The sequence below is a fragment of the Amblyomma maculatum genome, chromosome 1, assembly GCF_055883805.1.
Source record: "Amblyomma maculatum isolate TAMU_Amacu chromosome 1, ASM5588380v1, whole genome shotgun sequence".
Classification (NCBI taxonomy): Eukaryota; Metazoa; Arthropoda; class Arachnida; order Ixodida; family Ixodidae; genus Amblyomma; species Amblyomma maculatum.
This window is the reverse complement of record NC_139344.1, coordinates 471,866,506-471,880,658: the sequence shown is the minus strand read 5'-3', so window position 1 is coordinate 471,880,658 and position 14,153 is coordinate 471,866,506. Positions and strand designations below refer to the sequence as shown.

At 47.4% G+C, this 14,153-nt stretch overlaps 1 protein-coding gene across 2 annotated transcripts in view; it reads left to right on the top strand.

The window, feature by feature from the left end:
* Positions 1 to 7,177: 7,177 nt before the first annotated feature.
* The window catches only part of Mitf (transcription factor Mitf), a 185,159-nt gene continuing 178,183 nt past the window's right edge, over positions 7,178 to 14,153 (top strand). For both annotated transcript variants that reach the window (XR_014707765.1, XM_084605446.1), the window contains exon 1: positions 7,178 to 7,536. Coding sequence is in view for 1 of the 2 variants with exons in the window: in XM_084605446.1 (XP_084461572.1) it covers positions 7,388 to 7,536 (149 nt within the window). In the remaining variant the exon portion in view is untranslated. The remainder of the gene's footprint in view (positions 7,537 to 14,153) is intronic.

The following is a 14,153-nucleotide window of genomic DNA, read 5'->3' as shown; positions in this document are numbered from 1 at the left end:
AGATTATACGCGGCTGGAGGACAGAGCGAACAAGCTGGCGGGCCGTGCGAGCACGCGCGCCGCCAGAGCGCATAGCTATGCGACGAATGAGACCTAGCGTGAGCGGTCTTACGGATGGCTGTCAGCCGCGGAGTGCCAGTCCCAGAGGAATGAAGAAGACCAAGAATGCGAACGGTTCGTACCTGAGGAATTGAGGTATTATCTATCATAAAATTTATAGTGGGAGCTTTCCGTAAGCCAGCTTTATTTCCAATGCGAATGAAACAGGATTTTGTATGCGAAAGAGTTAGGCCCAAAGGAGGGAGGCGAAATGTCAATACATCCAACGCATGCTGGAGGGCCACCTGATGGACAGATGTATCTGGGTGGCAGCACCATAAGGTTATATCATCAGCATACGCAAGCACGCGTATAGAAGGGATGACCTCTAGGGCTCGAACAAGTGGAATGAAGGCGACATTAAATAATGTAGGGGCAAGAACAGAGCTCTGGGGCACTCCTCTGTTCGAGGGAAAGTGACCAAAGGGCTTTCCATGGACACGCACACAGAATGTTCTATTTGTTAGAAAGGCGTGAATGGCGAGGAGAAACCTGTGAAGAAGACGAAGAGTTTGTAGGGAGGCAAGAATGGCTGAGTGAAGGATGTTATCATATGCCTTTGTTATATTTGTAGCGATCACAGTTCTAACAAGATGACTGTGCGGAGAGTGGTGAAGCACGTCAGCAGCCAAAGTAGCAAGACCGTCCTCCGTTCCTATTTGCGGGCGGAAGCCAATTTGGGATCCTGGATAACAATCATGGGATTCCAACCACCACGATAAGCGAGTGGCGAGAATGTTTTCGTAAAGTTTGCAGATTGTTGGCGTCAAGGAAATTGGACGAAGGGCCGAGAGAGATACTGGAGGATGACCTGACTTCGGTATTGGAACAACAATAGAATGCTTCCACTCGTCCGGCATGACGCCAGAATGCCACACGTCATTGAATGCATCAAACAGGGCCTGCAAAGCAGTCCCTTCCAAGTTGCGGAATAAGGAGTTAGGTATGCCGTCGTGCCCGGGAGCAGAGTTAGATTTGAGGCATTCAATAGAGGCCAGCAGGTCTGCCATGGTTAGGTCAGAAGTAATCGCATCGGGGGGTTCGGTAACCGGTAAGCAAGGTGGAGAAGTTGAGGTGGAATCATAGTGTGGAAAAAAACTGTCTGGCCGCCTGTTTTGCAAATGTGTCCTCATCTACATTCATCGCAAGGCGAATGCTCTCTGTGCAATCAGAAACTTGAGGAGAGCGCTCCATGGCGTGAAACACTCTCCAAAGTTGTCGATTACTCTGCTTGGAGGACAGGCGCTCACACCATGAAGCCCAACGTTGCCTTCCTAGACACTTTTCATACCGCCTCGCACGCGCGGTAGTCCGGTGAAGAGTGGGGATAGCCGATGAGTCATCGGGGTTACGAGCAGCATAATGACCTGCCTGGCGACGCATGAACCCAAAGATTCAGGAGGTGGAAGTCCGGGTTTGGCTCGTCTTCATTTACAGTAGTGGTAATCGACGCAAGAACAGTAGAGAGAGTAGACAATGCTGATGATGGGGTGAAATCAAATAAGCGATTGTCTGTGCGTACAGAGTGCCATGATGTTATTCGTACGCTACGGCGTATTTTACGTATCCGCGAAGGAGTGAGAGAGATAGTCACTCTTCTTGAAGCTCTGGGGTTTAGAGATACCAGTGGCCGGGTGAATGAACTTGCGGTTGGTTTGGCAAAACTTTATTTCCCACAGTAGGGGTCCTGAAGGACACTCGGCTAGGCGCCAGGTGTAGAGGGCAGCTCCCACGTCGGCACAGAGAGCCCGAAGCTCTCCGCCGCCGCGCGGGCCTCCTGGACAGCCCGAAGCTGATCATGTAGTGAAGCACTTTTTAACACTTTGTCCCAATGTTCCTTGTTCTTGGCGTAGACGTCGCTCGATGCACAATCCCACAGCACATGGTTTAAGTCTACACGGTCACTGCACCTTTCACACACATGTCCGTCGTAGTCTGGGTCGATGTGCTTCATGCGCCAGGGGTTGGGGTATGAGTTTGTTTGGAGCAAGCGTAACGTGACTGATTGGCTGCGAGTTAATTTCTTATCCAGGTGCTTAGTGAGCTCGTTGTACGTGAATAATTGATCTCTGTACTCGATGTGTGGAGTAGCAGGGGAAACCGTAGGGACACGGTCGATGAGTCCTCGCGCCGCCTCGTGTGCGATCTCATTGAGATTCTGCAGGCCGCCCCCTAAGCTGCCCATGTGTGCCGGGAGCCATACGATGGAGTGATCGGTGATGTTACTTCCGCCTAAGATCTGTAGCGTCGTCTTGCTTATCCCGCCCTTGGCGAAAGCTCGAGTGGCTGCTCTAGAGTCGCTGTATACAGTTGTGAAGTTCGAGTCTTTTAGAGCTAGTGCTATCGCTGCTTGTTCAGCTACTTCTGGCTTCTTGGTGTAAAGTGTGAGTGAGTTGCGCGTACGCCCGTGTCCGTCGACTACTGCTACCGAGTAGGCATGCTTCCCCGGTATGTACGCTGCATCCACGAAAGCTGTCTGGTCGGGAAACTGTGCCGCGTCCGCAGCGAGGGCTTTGGCGCGGGCGAGCCTTCTTTCTTGATTGTGGATCGGGTGTACGTTTCTTGGGAAGGGGGACACTTTGATTGCTTCTCGCACGACTTTAGGTAACTGCAGGACGTTGTCCCTTTCTACTATGGTGTTCAGACCGAGCTTGACGAGAATCTCTCTGCCCGCTTTGATGCTTGATAGGCGTGCAATCTGTGCCGTGTGCTGTGCCACGATGATTTCGGCAAGGGCATTGTGCACTCCTAGCTGTAAGAGTATAGTTCAGTGGAGGCATTATCGGGGAGTCCCAACGCTGTCTTGAAAGCTCGGCGTATGTGTACTTCAAGCCTTCTCTGATGTTCCTTTTTCCAGATGAGCATTGCAGCCACGTACGTGATTATTTTTTATAAAATAATAAAAAAATAAAAGCATGGACCATTTGAATAGCGTTGTCCTCGCTCAGTCCCCTGCGCCTATTCATAATGCGCCGAAACATCCGGATCGCGTTTGCAATCTTGATCGAGATGCTGTCAAGCATCGCCCAGTTGGACCCGTTGTTTTGGATGATTAATCCTAGAATTCGTATTTTGTCTACCGTAGGTATGCGATTTCCATCCCTGTCGTGTAACTCGATGCATGGTGTGTGGTGTCGGCGCCAGTCGTTGGACAGGCGCCCTGGTCTTAGGGGGTGGTAGATGAGTAGCTCGGATTTTCTAGAAGAGCAGCGAAGTCCCATTGGGGCAAGATGGGCCTCGGTAACCGTGATGGCTTCTTGCATGCGCGCTTCCAATTCCACATCGCTGCCACCGGTGCTCCAGATGGTAACATCGTCTGCGTATATGGTGTGCTCCACATCAGCAATTTCACCCAGTGCGCGAGAAAGCTTTGTCATCGCCAAGTTAAATAAGAATGGTGAAAGTACTGAGCCTTGTGGTGTTCTTTTATCGCCCAGATTAAAGCTCTCCGAGACGTGCTCGCCTATCCGGAGAGTGGCCGTTCGATCCTCCAGAAACGCCTTAACGTAGTGGTAGAAGCGTATTCCGAGATTGTGGTCAGATATGACTTTGAGAATGGCTTGATGTTGGATTTTTTCAAAAGCTTGCTCCACGTCGAGTCCCAGTAGCGCCTTAGTGTCTCGTGTGGGCGATCCAACAGACTTTTCTTGATTCGTAGCATAGCGTCTTGCGTTGAGAGACCTGGCCTGTAGCCAATCATACCCCGCACCTCCACCAAGAGATGTTACGTGGAAGATTTACAGTCCCAAAGCTGTCCGCACAACTAACGTTGATGAGGGCACCGATTTCACAACACTCAGCGTCGTCGTCTTCTCGGAGTCTGTTGCGCTTCTTCATCCTCATCACAAACAGCGAATACAGCTAAGTAACAATATTGTAAGGGAAGTACTCCTTTTCTTCTACGTATTCCGATAGTCTATTCAGGATGACATGTTCGGCTAGCTTTCCTAGGCAGGACGTCAGTGAGATCGGCCTTAGGTTGGGTAGGCCCAGCGGCTTGCCCGGTTTTGGGATGAGGACCGTATTGGCATGTTTCCACTCTGCAGGTAGTTGGCCAGTTTTCCAGACTTCATTGATTTGTTGTGTTAGGAACGTAACTGAGTCGTCCTCTAAGTTTCGGAAAGCCCGATTTGTGATACCATCGGGGCCGGCTGCAGAGTTACTGTTGAGTTCGTGAATTGCGAAGCGTACTTCGCTTTCTGTGAAGTCCGTATCTAGCTCTGAGTTTTTGGCACCGTCATAGCTTTTCCTTTTTAAGGTACTGGGTAGCCCCGATTTAAGCGGTAAGTACCGTTTGGCAAGGTCATCCAGAAGGGCTTCGGTGGTACTGGTTTGCTTCTCGCGATGTACTAATTTACTTAGCCTGATCCATTGCATAGTTTTGGACTTTGTTCCGTGTTCGTCGAGGAGGTGTTTTATGAGTCCCCACCCACTTCCTCTGCGTATTTGCCCGTTGAGGGAGTTACAGACTTCGTTCCATTGTTGTCGGGAGAGAACCATGCAGTATTGTTCAATGGTCTTGTTGAGTTCGGCAAGTTTCCTTCGTAGTCTTACGTTGACCCGTCCACCTGGCTAGAATGGAATGTTTGGCTTCGAGAAGACTCGCTAGCCGATTGTCCATCCTCTCTACCTTAACGTCCGTGGTAATTGTCCGTTCCGAGGCTGCGATGTCTGATTTGAGCTGCTCGGTCCAGCTCGATATCGTTTGCTTTGTGGTTGCTCCTGATGAGTTGGGTGGCTGCGCCCGTATTGCACGAAATTTTTCCCAATCGATAAGTTTGTACTCCCTTTGCCTCTTACCTGGTATCTCTGCATCAATTCGGAGAATATAGTGGTCACTGCCAAAGTCTATTCCCGAGTTGTGCCAGGCACATTTTTCTAGGCCCCGGACAAAAGTAAGGTCCGGTGTGGTGTCTCGACATGTGGAAGTGCCACATTTGGTTGGAGTCTCCGGGTCTGTGATCAGCGTGAAGTCGAGATCGGAGGCTGTCGTGAGAAGACGATTTCCCTTGTGGAAGCTAGCAAAAAACGATCGGAAGATTGGTGGCTTAAAAGCAGAAAAGTGACATAATGTTAGTAATGTAGAAACAAAAATTCAACAGAATGATATTAACCATGTCTAAAACAATAATTAATATATAGGGGGGAAAATGAGCATGATAGCAACTGCTACCACCCCGTTTAAAAGGGGACGCTCTATATTCCATCCATCCGTCGAGTTACTCCTGCACGGTTCTTTGGCATGTCCTTGCTTGATGGTTTATCACTGAAGGACTGGAACAGTTTTTGGCAAAGTGTTAAACGCTTTTAATAACAATAGTTAGTTTACAGGAAAGGCAAGGCGCAGTAACTTTCTGTTGTGTTTGAAGTGCTGTGTACTCGTCCGTTCTGTTGTGACTGGAGCAGGCTCCGTATCTCCGCGCTTCGCCGGGAGGACTCACCGCCTGCCTGCGCTCAGCGGGACGCCCCCCACGGCGGGCTCCCTCACCCTATTCGCCCGGCCAGTTCTGCTTACGCTTCGGTCGACGCTGGTCGCACCCTATTGTCTGGTGAATAAACAAAGTTAACGGTAGCACACACGTCTTCTCTACATCGACTGCGCGCAAACACGACACTTTCACACCTTTTCCGTGGACACCTGAACCTCGCGGTGAGGGAAAGCAGGAATGTGGGAGTGAAAGCGGAAAAATAGAAAGAGGCGGTTTTAGATGGCTCGGCTTTAATGAAAGGAAAAACGCAATAAGTGTCTCAATTCTCGGTTGAAACCTACACTTACAATTGCTGGCATACAATACATGTCGTCGGTTCGAATCCTCATTAAATGGGAAGCGAAATGATACGACGCCAGAAGGCACTGTACCAGAACGTCTGCGTCTCAACTGTGACACGAAATCACATTAATAAATTTCTCTTGCCACTTTCTGCCACGCCACTCGTGAGCCATGGCATGTAAGGCTTTCACCTAAAGATACTGAAAGTGCTTTCACTGTAGTTCTCCGTGCTGCAGTTGCCACATGCGGTAAAGACCATTGCCACCGGCGCGCTCCTATCAAAAGCAAAAACCTTCCACAATGCTATTCATTTACACTTTTTGCGTCAATAGCTGCACCCTCTCTGACGGAGCAAATGGGTGAAAGCTCGCTAATTGCTTACTTCACACACCAATCGCTGGCCCATAGACTTATAAGAACACCCCCGTGTATTTCTAAACTTTAAATGGTACACGCGCTTCAATGTCCCGTGTGAAATCGTTTCAAACGTTTTAGCTAATTATAGTCACTTGCACACAAACAGCACACTTGTAATGCACAACCGCTCGAGCCTAAAACAGGCGCGCTGATCTGCTGGAAGCTTAATTTGTGTCTCAAAAAAATTGCTATTATTATTACACCTTGTTGTGCGTTCCATAACTTTACGTTGACCCTCTGCTGTACTTAAGCGTCGTTCAGTGGTCGTTCGTCAATCCTACCAGAAGACAACGGTGGGAACGAACGTCAACAAGCTGCCTTCGTCAGATGTTGGGCACTTCGCGCTTAGAACTACGTCGCCACTCAAGGTACACTTACGTGAGGTTACTGCTCCGCTGCCTGAGGAATTCGACCAGAACGGAGTAGAAGATCTTTGCTGAATGGAGTGCACACGCCGCGCCGGGGCATCGGCCGCGAAAGTGAAATCGCTGCACGCGCAGCGAATCAGCCCTTTCGTACGATAGTACGAACCTGCGTCACTTGACGGCGCCAAGCCGTCGGCGGCCGATGGGCTGCTAATGTATGGACTAAGAAATAAGTAGCAAGGAAGCTACTACCGCTTCTACAGTAGGCCTGCCGCGTAATCTGATTGGTTCGCTGTTTGGTCTGAAAGAAACTCTTCATCCCTGGCGAGCAAAACTATCATTGATTTTTGAATTTCGACGGTTTTGTATACACAGTAATTTAAGAGCGGTCAATAATTTGCAATATGTGCAATTATATTTCCCAGCAACTTATTTTTTGGGGCTAAGTTTTAATTTTATCGCCTGGTATACGCGGAAGGCTACAAGCACTGTTCGCCAGACGGCAGCACCGACGCTTTAGTTCTTTGTTTGGCTTGCATCAGACATTCAATGGAAGGCTCCCCTGCTGTCGTACTAAGCATTTCAGTGCTCTCAATGCCTCGAGGGGCCGTCCAAAGAAACGTCGCAACAGATGAAGTCTGACTAGGCGATGAGATTGAACGGTTTCGAGTAGGACCTCGCTTTCGCTTTGATCACTCCTTGGATGGTGTCGCGTTGACGACGAGTGCGTCGCTCATGTCTCAGCTCTCCAAGGAGTCGGGTGTCGACTTAAACTTCGACGAAATAATGGCCTCTTCGCTGACGCTACAGGACACCCCTCCGTACAGTTTCTACGAGGTGAAGGATCGCACCGTCGTGCCGTCGCTGCCTCCACAGTGCGCGAGGTAAGCACGATAAGCCTAATGCACGCGCGCGCGCGCGCGCATGCTGCCTTGTATTGCACGCAGGTCCGTCAGTCGCGCTGCCGCCAGCACGGAGAAATGAAGCGGCGCTTGCTCGGCGCTGATCTGTGCGGCGGACGCCCGGAGACATTGGGGCGAACCCTCGGTTGTGCGTGTCACGCTGCGCATGCTTTTCTTTTTGCGCCCGGGGCAGGGAGAAACCCCGCGACGTCGTCGCCCGCACGTTGCGCAAGCTGTGGCTATGCGTCGCCGCCGCTGTTTCTGTTTTGTTTACGCCGCAACTCCCCCGCGCTACTGTGCGAATGATCTCGGACAGTTCACAGCTGGCCAGTGATCGCTCGCATGTGTGGGTATGTTGCTGTACCGCACAGTTTCACTGCTCATGCACGGGCGCAGTAGCGGCCGTTTCCGAGTCCGATGAAGTGAGTCATCTCTCGCCGTGCTGCGAACGTCGCGGTAGCTCGCCGTTGCGTCCTGTGTTGCAGGCAAGCAGCACGAATCGCCGGGTGCAAAACTAAGATAGGGCGTGCGTCGCGGCGACGGGAACGGCATGGTTCCGCGTTGCGGTGACTGCTTTCGTGGGAATACCCTCCCCGCGGAACATGCTGCGTGGTTGGTTCAAGTTTCGGCCTGAAAGCCTGCAGGCGCTTCCTATGGCGTGTCGCGCGATTGTGTCCATCAAGGTTGAGACGGAACTCGATGATAAGCAGACGTCAAGCTCTACGTCAAAGACCATGCTTCCCACGGCCTAGTTTTTTTCGGGGAGAAAGCTACCTTTTATCTGGGACCATGCTCTGTCGCTGGCATGGCCTTTGGGAAGCCTTCGGGCTGTGACAGGGAACGCACTGAAGTGACCTCTGTGATTGATAGCACGAAGCAAATTACCTAGATGCGATCTTGCTGAATTTCTTTTGCCGAAAAAAGAAAAACGGCGTCGAGTTTTTCACTTGCAGCTGCACACAGTGATCTAATGTCCACACTTTAAGCTAAACTACAATCAGAGGTGTTCCACTTTTTAACTCGGCAACCGTGAAATGGAAAAGGATTACATTATTTCAATCTTTAGTGGCATTTTTCGTAAGCTTTGTGACTGGGAAAAAAGAAATCAAACTCCCAGAATCACAGTTCTGCGGTCTTGCTGTGTGGGCATCTTTCTAGGCATTAATGGCCCATCTGTGGCACATCCTGCCACTTTCGTTTATTACCTGCATGTTAATTCACCTGTTTATTTAAAGCAGCCAGAGAAGATATGCGCTTGTATATGTATAAGCAAGCATTGCTGTGGCTAGAGTTCACAATATTATGACCACCATAATTTTCTGCCAGGCATGCCATCAGAAATGGTACTAGAGTCTAAGTGGCTATGCAGTCATTTCATGTCTACCTAGTCGTGGAGGAACACAAGGCTCTCAGGCCTGTAATGCATCATGACATCCTGGGCTTTGTGAAAAGGCAGTAAAGTTTAGTTTTGTTTAATGAGCTGCTAATTTCATGTATGCTCTGTAGAAACAGAACTTGGCATTGAGTTTCTTGCTTGCAGCAGCATACAGTAATGCAATATCCACACTTTAAGCTAAACAACAGCCAGGGGCATTTCAGGTTTTCACTAGGCAAGGTGAAGGTCACTGTAGGGGCACCCTCTAAGGAATGAATGGTTTCAGGACAGCCATCAGTGCCAGTTGATTTGCAGAGCATGGGAAAGAATAACTTGAACTGGCAAGTTTTGTATGTATAATTGATGTGCAGACATAAAAACAATGCTTGTTTAGAGTAGAAGTTTTGTTTCATTGAATTCACTGGAAGCAAAGATGCTGGCAGTGGTGTAACTCGAGTTGTTGGTGTCAATATTTGATAATAGTATCTGCCTTGTGAGGTATTACACTAGTGTCATTCTGCTGTATTCATCATGATTATGAGTATGGCGTTATTAAATGCATTGAGGAAGCCTTTTTGTTTCAAATGCCATGTAAAAAAATGCATTTGTTGGAGAGGCTAAATCTTTTGTCACTGGCCCTGCTGTATTGGAAGAAAATGATATGACACATGATGCAGACATTAGGTTTCTGTTCAACAGGTTGTAATGTCAACTGATGTCAAGCCAGCTCCGTTCTGTTTCTTTATAAAACCTTTATCTAACCTTTGCAACGCAAAGGCCGGTGCTCGTAATATAAGCACAGCTTCTCAGCATTGGAGCCACCCCTTCTCTATTTTGTGCTTCATAAAACGTCGCTCTGTTTTGGTGTTTTTTAGATTTGTTGTTTTGTTTCTGTATGGGTATGCCACAGAGCCTGCATGGGGGTGGGGAGGTTGCTTATTCAAAGTTTATGCTTTTGAAGAAAGTCAAGTTACAATGGTAACAGGGAAGTAGCAGATGGGCAGCGAGACAGTATGTGTTTTCATCATATTCCATTTTGTTAGTGACTGTTTATACTGAGCATTCTAATTTCGGGCAGCTTTATCAGCTACTCGCAGGGGAAAATCGCCTGTTAAGCATTTGCATGCTCTGTACTGCGCAAGATACCAGTTGGCCTGCCTTCATTTATTCTCAGGTTGTTGTGAGATGTATTTTACCTCAACACTGGGATTGCTTTACGAATGCACCACTGTGGTAGCGGTTGCCTGTTACCAGTGTAATCACAGTTAAAACTGAAACACAATGGTGGAAGTTCTAACAGAAATCGACAGGTGCCAAAGAGCAGTGTGATGGACACTGAGCTCAATTTGCAGATTGGTAGTGCTTTATTGGGAAGATGCACCATTACAATTTTAACAGCTGTGAGTTGTTGGCAGCACCATTGAATGTGTTTTCACTCAGGTGCTTTTTTCTATCCGGTAGTGTATACAGCTCATTCGATTGAAAAGGCCGCACAAATCGGACCTGAGAGACATGTGTCGGAATACATACGCACATGATTTCATATCAAAATTGCGATGCAACCGTTCTTCGTGCAGTGGTTAGAGTGGTGCCATACCAGTTCGCTTCTCATTTAGCATCTATCTGCTAGTCAAGTTGAAGGCTAGTTTGTGATAGGGATTGGATGCCATTAATTGTAAGTGTATTGTCACGTAGTGGTGACAAGGTCGTTGATACCAAAAGAAGACACAGACTTGATAGTACTGAAATTAACTCTTTATTGGGCTGACTTGCGCCCGCAAAAGAACTAAGCAACTCGGCGGCGGCGATAGCAACAAACGTGCTCGTTGATCGTCTAACAAAGAATGCCCGTCGCACTCGTCGACGCTCAATTTAAAGGCTGCTCAGAAAAATCTAGATAACGTCGCAAACAGCTACCAGCACAGGTTGGAACATTGCAGAAAGACACACGAGGGGCCGGAACCTTCGAGACAGATCTCGGTGCATTTTGCGCTACAACGAAACTGATAAAGGTGTGACTCGCGACATCGAGCATTTACAAACAAAGAATACGGAATTGATACGCGATCCAGAATCACAGTGATAAGGCCGTACGCCGGCGGCTGTTAAAAAATAACAAATACAGTTTTGAAGGTTTCGCGGCAGTATGCATCCACTGAAATTTGAGACAGATACTGCGCCTTCCCTTCCCAAAGCCAAACCATCTAAAAAAGTTGCAGAATGAAAAGCGGTGAAAATGTCTTTATCGTGTCTGTTCTTAAAAAGCTTAAGTGTTCCCCTGATTTTACTGGTAGTGTGGCGAAAACTTCTTATTATTTTGGTTTGGTAAAACTTTAATTCCCACAGTAGGAGTCCTGAAGGATACTTGGCTAGGCGTTAGGTGTAGAGGGCAGCTTCCACGTTGGCACAGAGAGCCCGAAGCTCTCGCTGCCACGTGGGTGTCCTGGACAGCCCAAAGCTGATTGTATAGTGAGGCACTTTTTCCCAATGTTCCTCGTTCTTGGCATAGGTGTCGCTCGATGCACAACCACACAGCATATGGTTCAAGTCTACACGGTCACTGTACCGTTCACACACATGTCCGTCATAGTCTGGGTCAATGTGCTTCATGTTGGGTTACGAGTTCGTTTGGAGCAAGTGTAACGTGATCGACTGGCTGTTGGTTAATTTCTTATCCGGGAGGGGAAATGCTCGTGTGCCTAGATGAAAGTGCTTAGTGAGCTCGTTGTACGTGAATAATTGATCTCTGTATTTGATATGTGGAATCGCCTTTCTGGCTGTATTAGTCCACATATTGAAGTAAATTTCAGCAGTCGTTCAGAATGTGGTAGTGCACGTCAATGTTCCGGTGATTGTTCACTGGTCAGGAAAAGAACAATAACAAGATCCAGTGTCCGGTCGCCGTGCGGTTCAGCTCTAAACAAAATGTGCGGCTTTCATATGGTCACTACATGTAATGACTGCATGAAATAAGGGACGTTTTGAAGCTCCTGGCTCACTCAGTACTTTCTGCTGCATGGCCACAGAGTGTTTACCCCATTCACCCACATGTTGCTGTTATTTTTCTTCTTGTGTGTGAGTCATGGTTAATCTTGTTTGAGGCAGACTGGCATGTACAGACAGCTGAGTTATCTTAATTGCAATTATCAATTTGTGCTGCTTCTGGCTGCATCAGTTCAGGTCATTTATCTTTTGCTTCAGTATCACAGCCCTGTTGCTTGTGTGCACGGCTCTGTGCTTTGTTATCTTATCCTAGTTTGAAGGGATAAGCTGACCACTGTTTGTAGTGCTTGCCTTACATTTTTTGTATCTTTCATGGCAGCTAGTCAGGCTGCAGAGGAAATTTAGGCACAAATGTTTTAATGCGTATCAAAATTTTTGCGTGAAATGTTAATTAGAAAATCTTCAGAAAATATACCCTTACCTTTAAGTAGCTGAAGTGCTGTGCAGGTAGCACTTGCTTGTTAAGTTTCAGCTTGTTTGATGAGGTCATAGGCTAAATAATGGCAGCCTGGAAAATCCTTTGAAAAGCAACAGATGACATAAACGTCTTCGGGAGTTGTGATGTATACCTGTTGATAGAAGACTGGGCTTCTTTCATAGTTGTAGTGCTTAAAATACCAGCTACAGATCTGAGAAGGAAATGCATTAGTGTGTATTCCGGTCATACTATCATTATTTGGGTATAAGATGATCTTCTTAGCAGCTGACACCAATTCTTGCTTGTTGACATCATCATCATATTGCCCATGAATGTGTACAGAACCTGCAGCTTGCATATTTTTTGTTGTTGATGTGTTTTCTGATACATGTAAAACATAGTTGGGTCTTTGCAAGTGAAACCAAGGGAAGAAGGGCTGTGTGCAGGGAGAGATGCTATGCACGGCCTGGCACAGATAGGCAGCAGCAACAAGAAACAGCAGCACGCCTTTATCAGCGGTTGCCCCATGCTGGACTGGTCCGGCACATTGCAAGACTGCAAGTGTTGCGCAAACCCTCATCTTGCTTTTTCTTTTCTTGCTTGCATTTTGTGCTCTGTCTGTTGCATAGTCGGCCAGCTCGATATGAAAGTTGACTTATCTGGCGTCAAATCTGAGATGTCTTTAATTAAATCATCAACAAAACTTAGCAATCAACTTTTAGCAACAATGACCGTGTGCTCACACGTTTTGTTAGAAATGGGGCTTTTATACTGACGGATAATTGAGTGTCATTTGAATTGAATGGTATTCGATGCATTGACTGTCTTTCAGCTTCTATCAGAGCTGCACAGTAACACATAATGTTGTTTGCAAATGACGTCTCTTACATGCAATGAAAAAAGATTACTACTATTAAGGGGCATCACTGCACATAACAGGCATCTGAAATCGTTACATAGCACCTTAAAGCAGATTGCAAATTCTCTGTACGATGTTATGAGTGTCAAATATTTTCGGCCATGCACTTTAGCCTTTAAAATCGAGGGTAAGCTTAAAGTTTCCCACAAATTCAATAAATTCCGGCTGACATGGTGGAGCATGTATGCAAAAGTGCAGACACATGGATACACGTGGAACATGCTGTTGACATCCAAAAAGTTAAGGACTTTGTTAGCTTTAAACACTTCCAAGATAAGTACGAATGGAGAAGTGATCGACAAGCAACACAGAACTGGTCAGCGTTCGTAGGCATTGCAGGGCTGCTGCTGTTGATATACACGACAAACTGCGATGCGAACTGGTTCACATCAGCATTAACATCTTTTAGCAAAACTCAGGAATTAGGAATTTTAACTTTGTGTGCAAATTATTTTTTCGTGTTGCTTGTTTCTGCTGCTTATCTGGTGTGCCAAGTATACAATCGGTTTGAGATTGAATACGAATGTCACTCGAGCCATTTAGTAGCTAAATATTGACATTAGATGCTGTTGCTATTTGCTAGTGTGACGGGTATTAAGTGTTTGTATTGTTTACCTTAAGTGAAAGCAGTTACCGTGGCGGTCAGTTGTAGGTACTGGAGTAGGGATATGCGGCATGGCCAGGGACTATATTTTGGCTGCTTGCTTCAATGGCAGTAGTGAAAAAGGAAGGTCAGTGTTGGCATAGCCGGTAACAAAAGAGCCGACACACGTGCTGCAGGAGCTCAGCAATGCAAGGCAAAATGTAAGCCTTCCACACGGAGTGGAAATCAATGAAAAGTCGGGGATACTGAAGTGAACAACAAACTGCACTTGGCGCAGCCA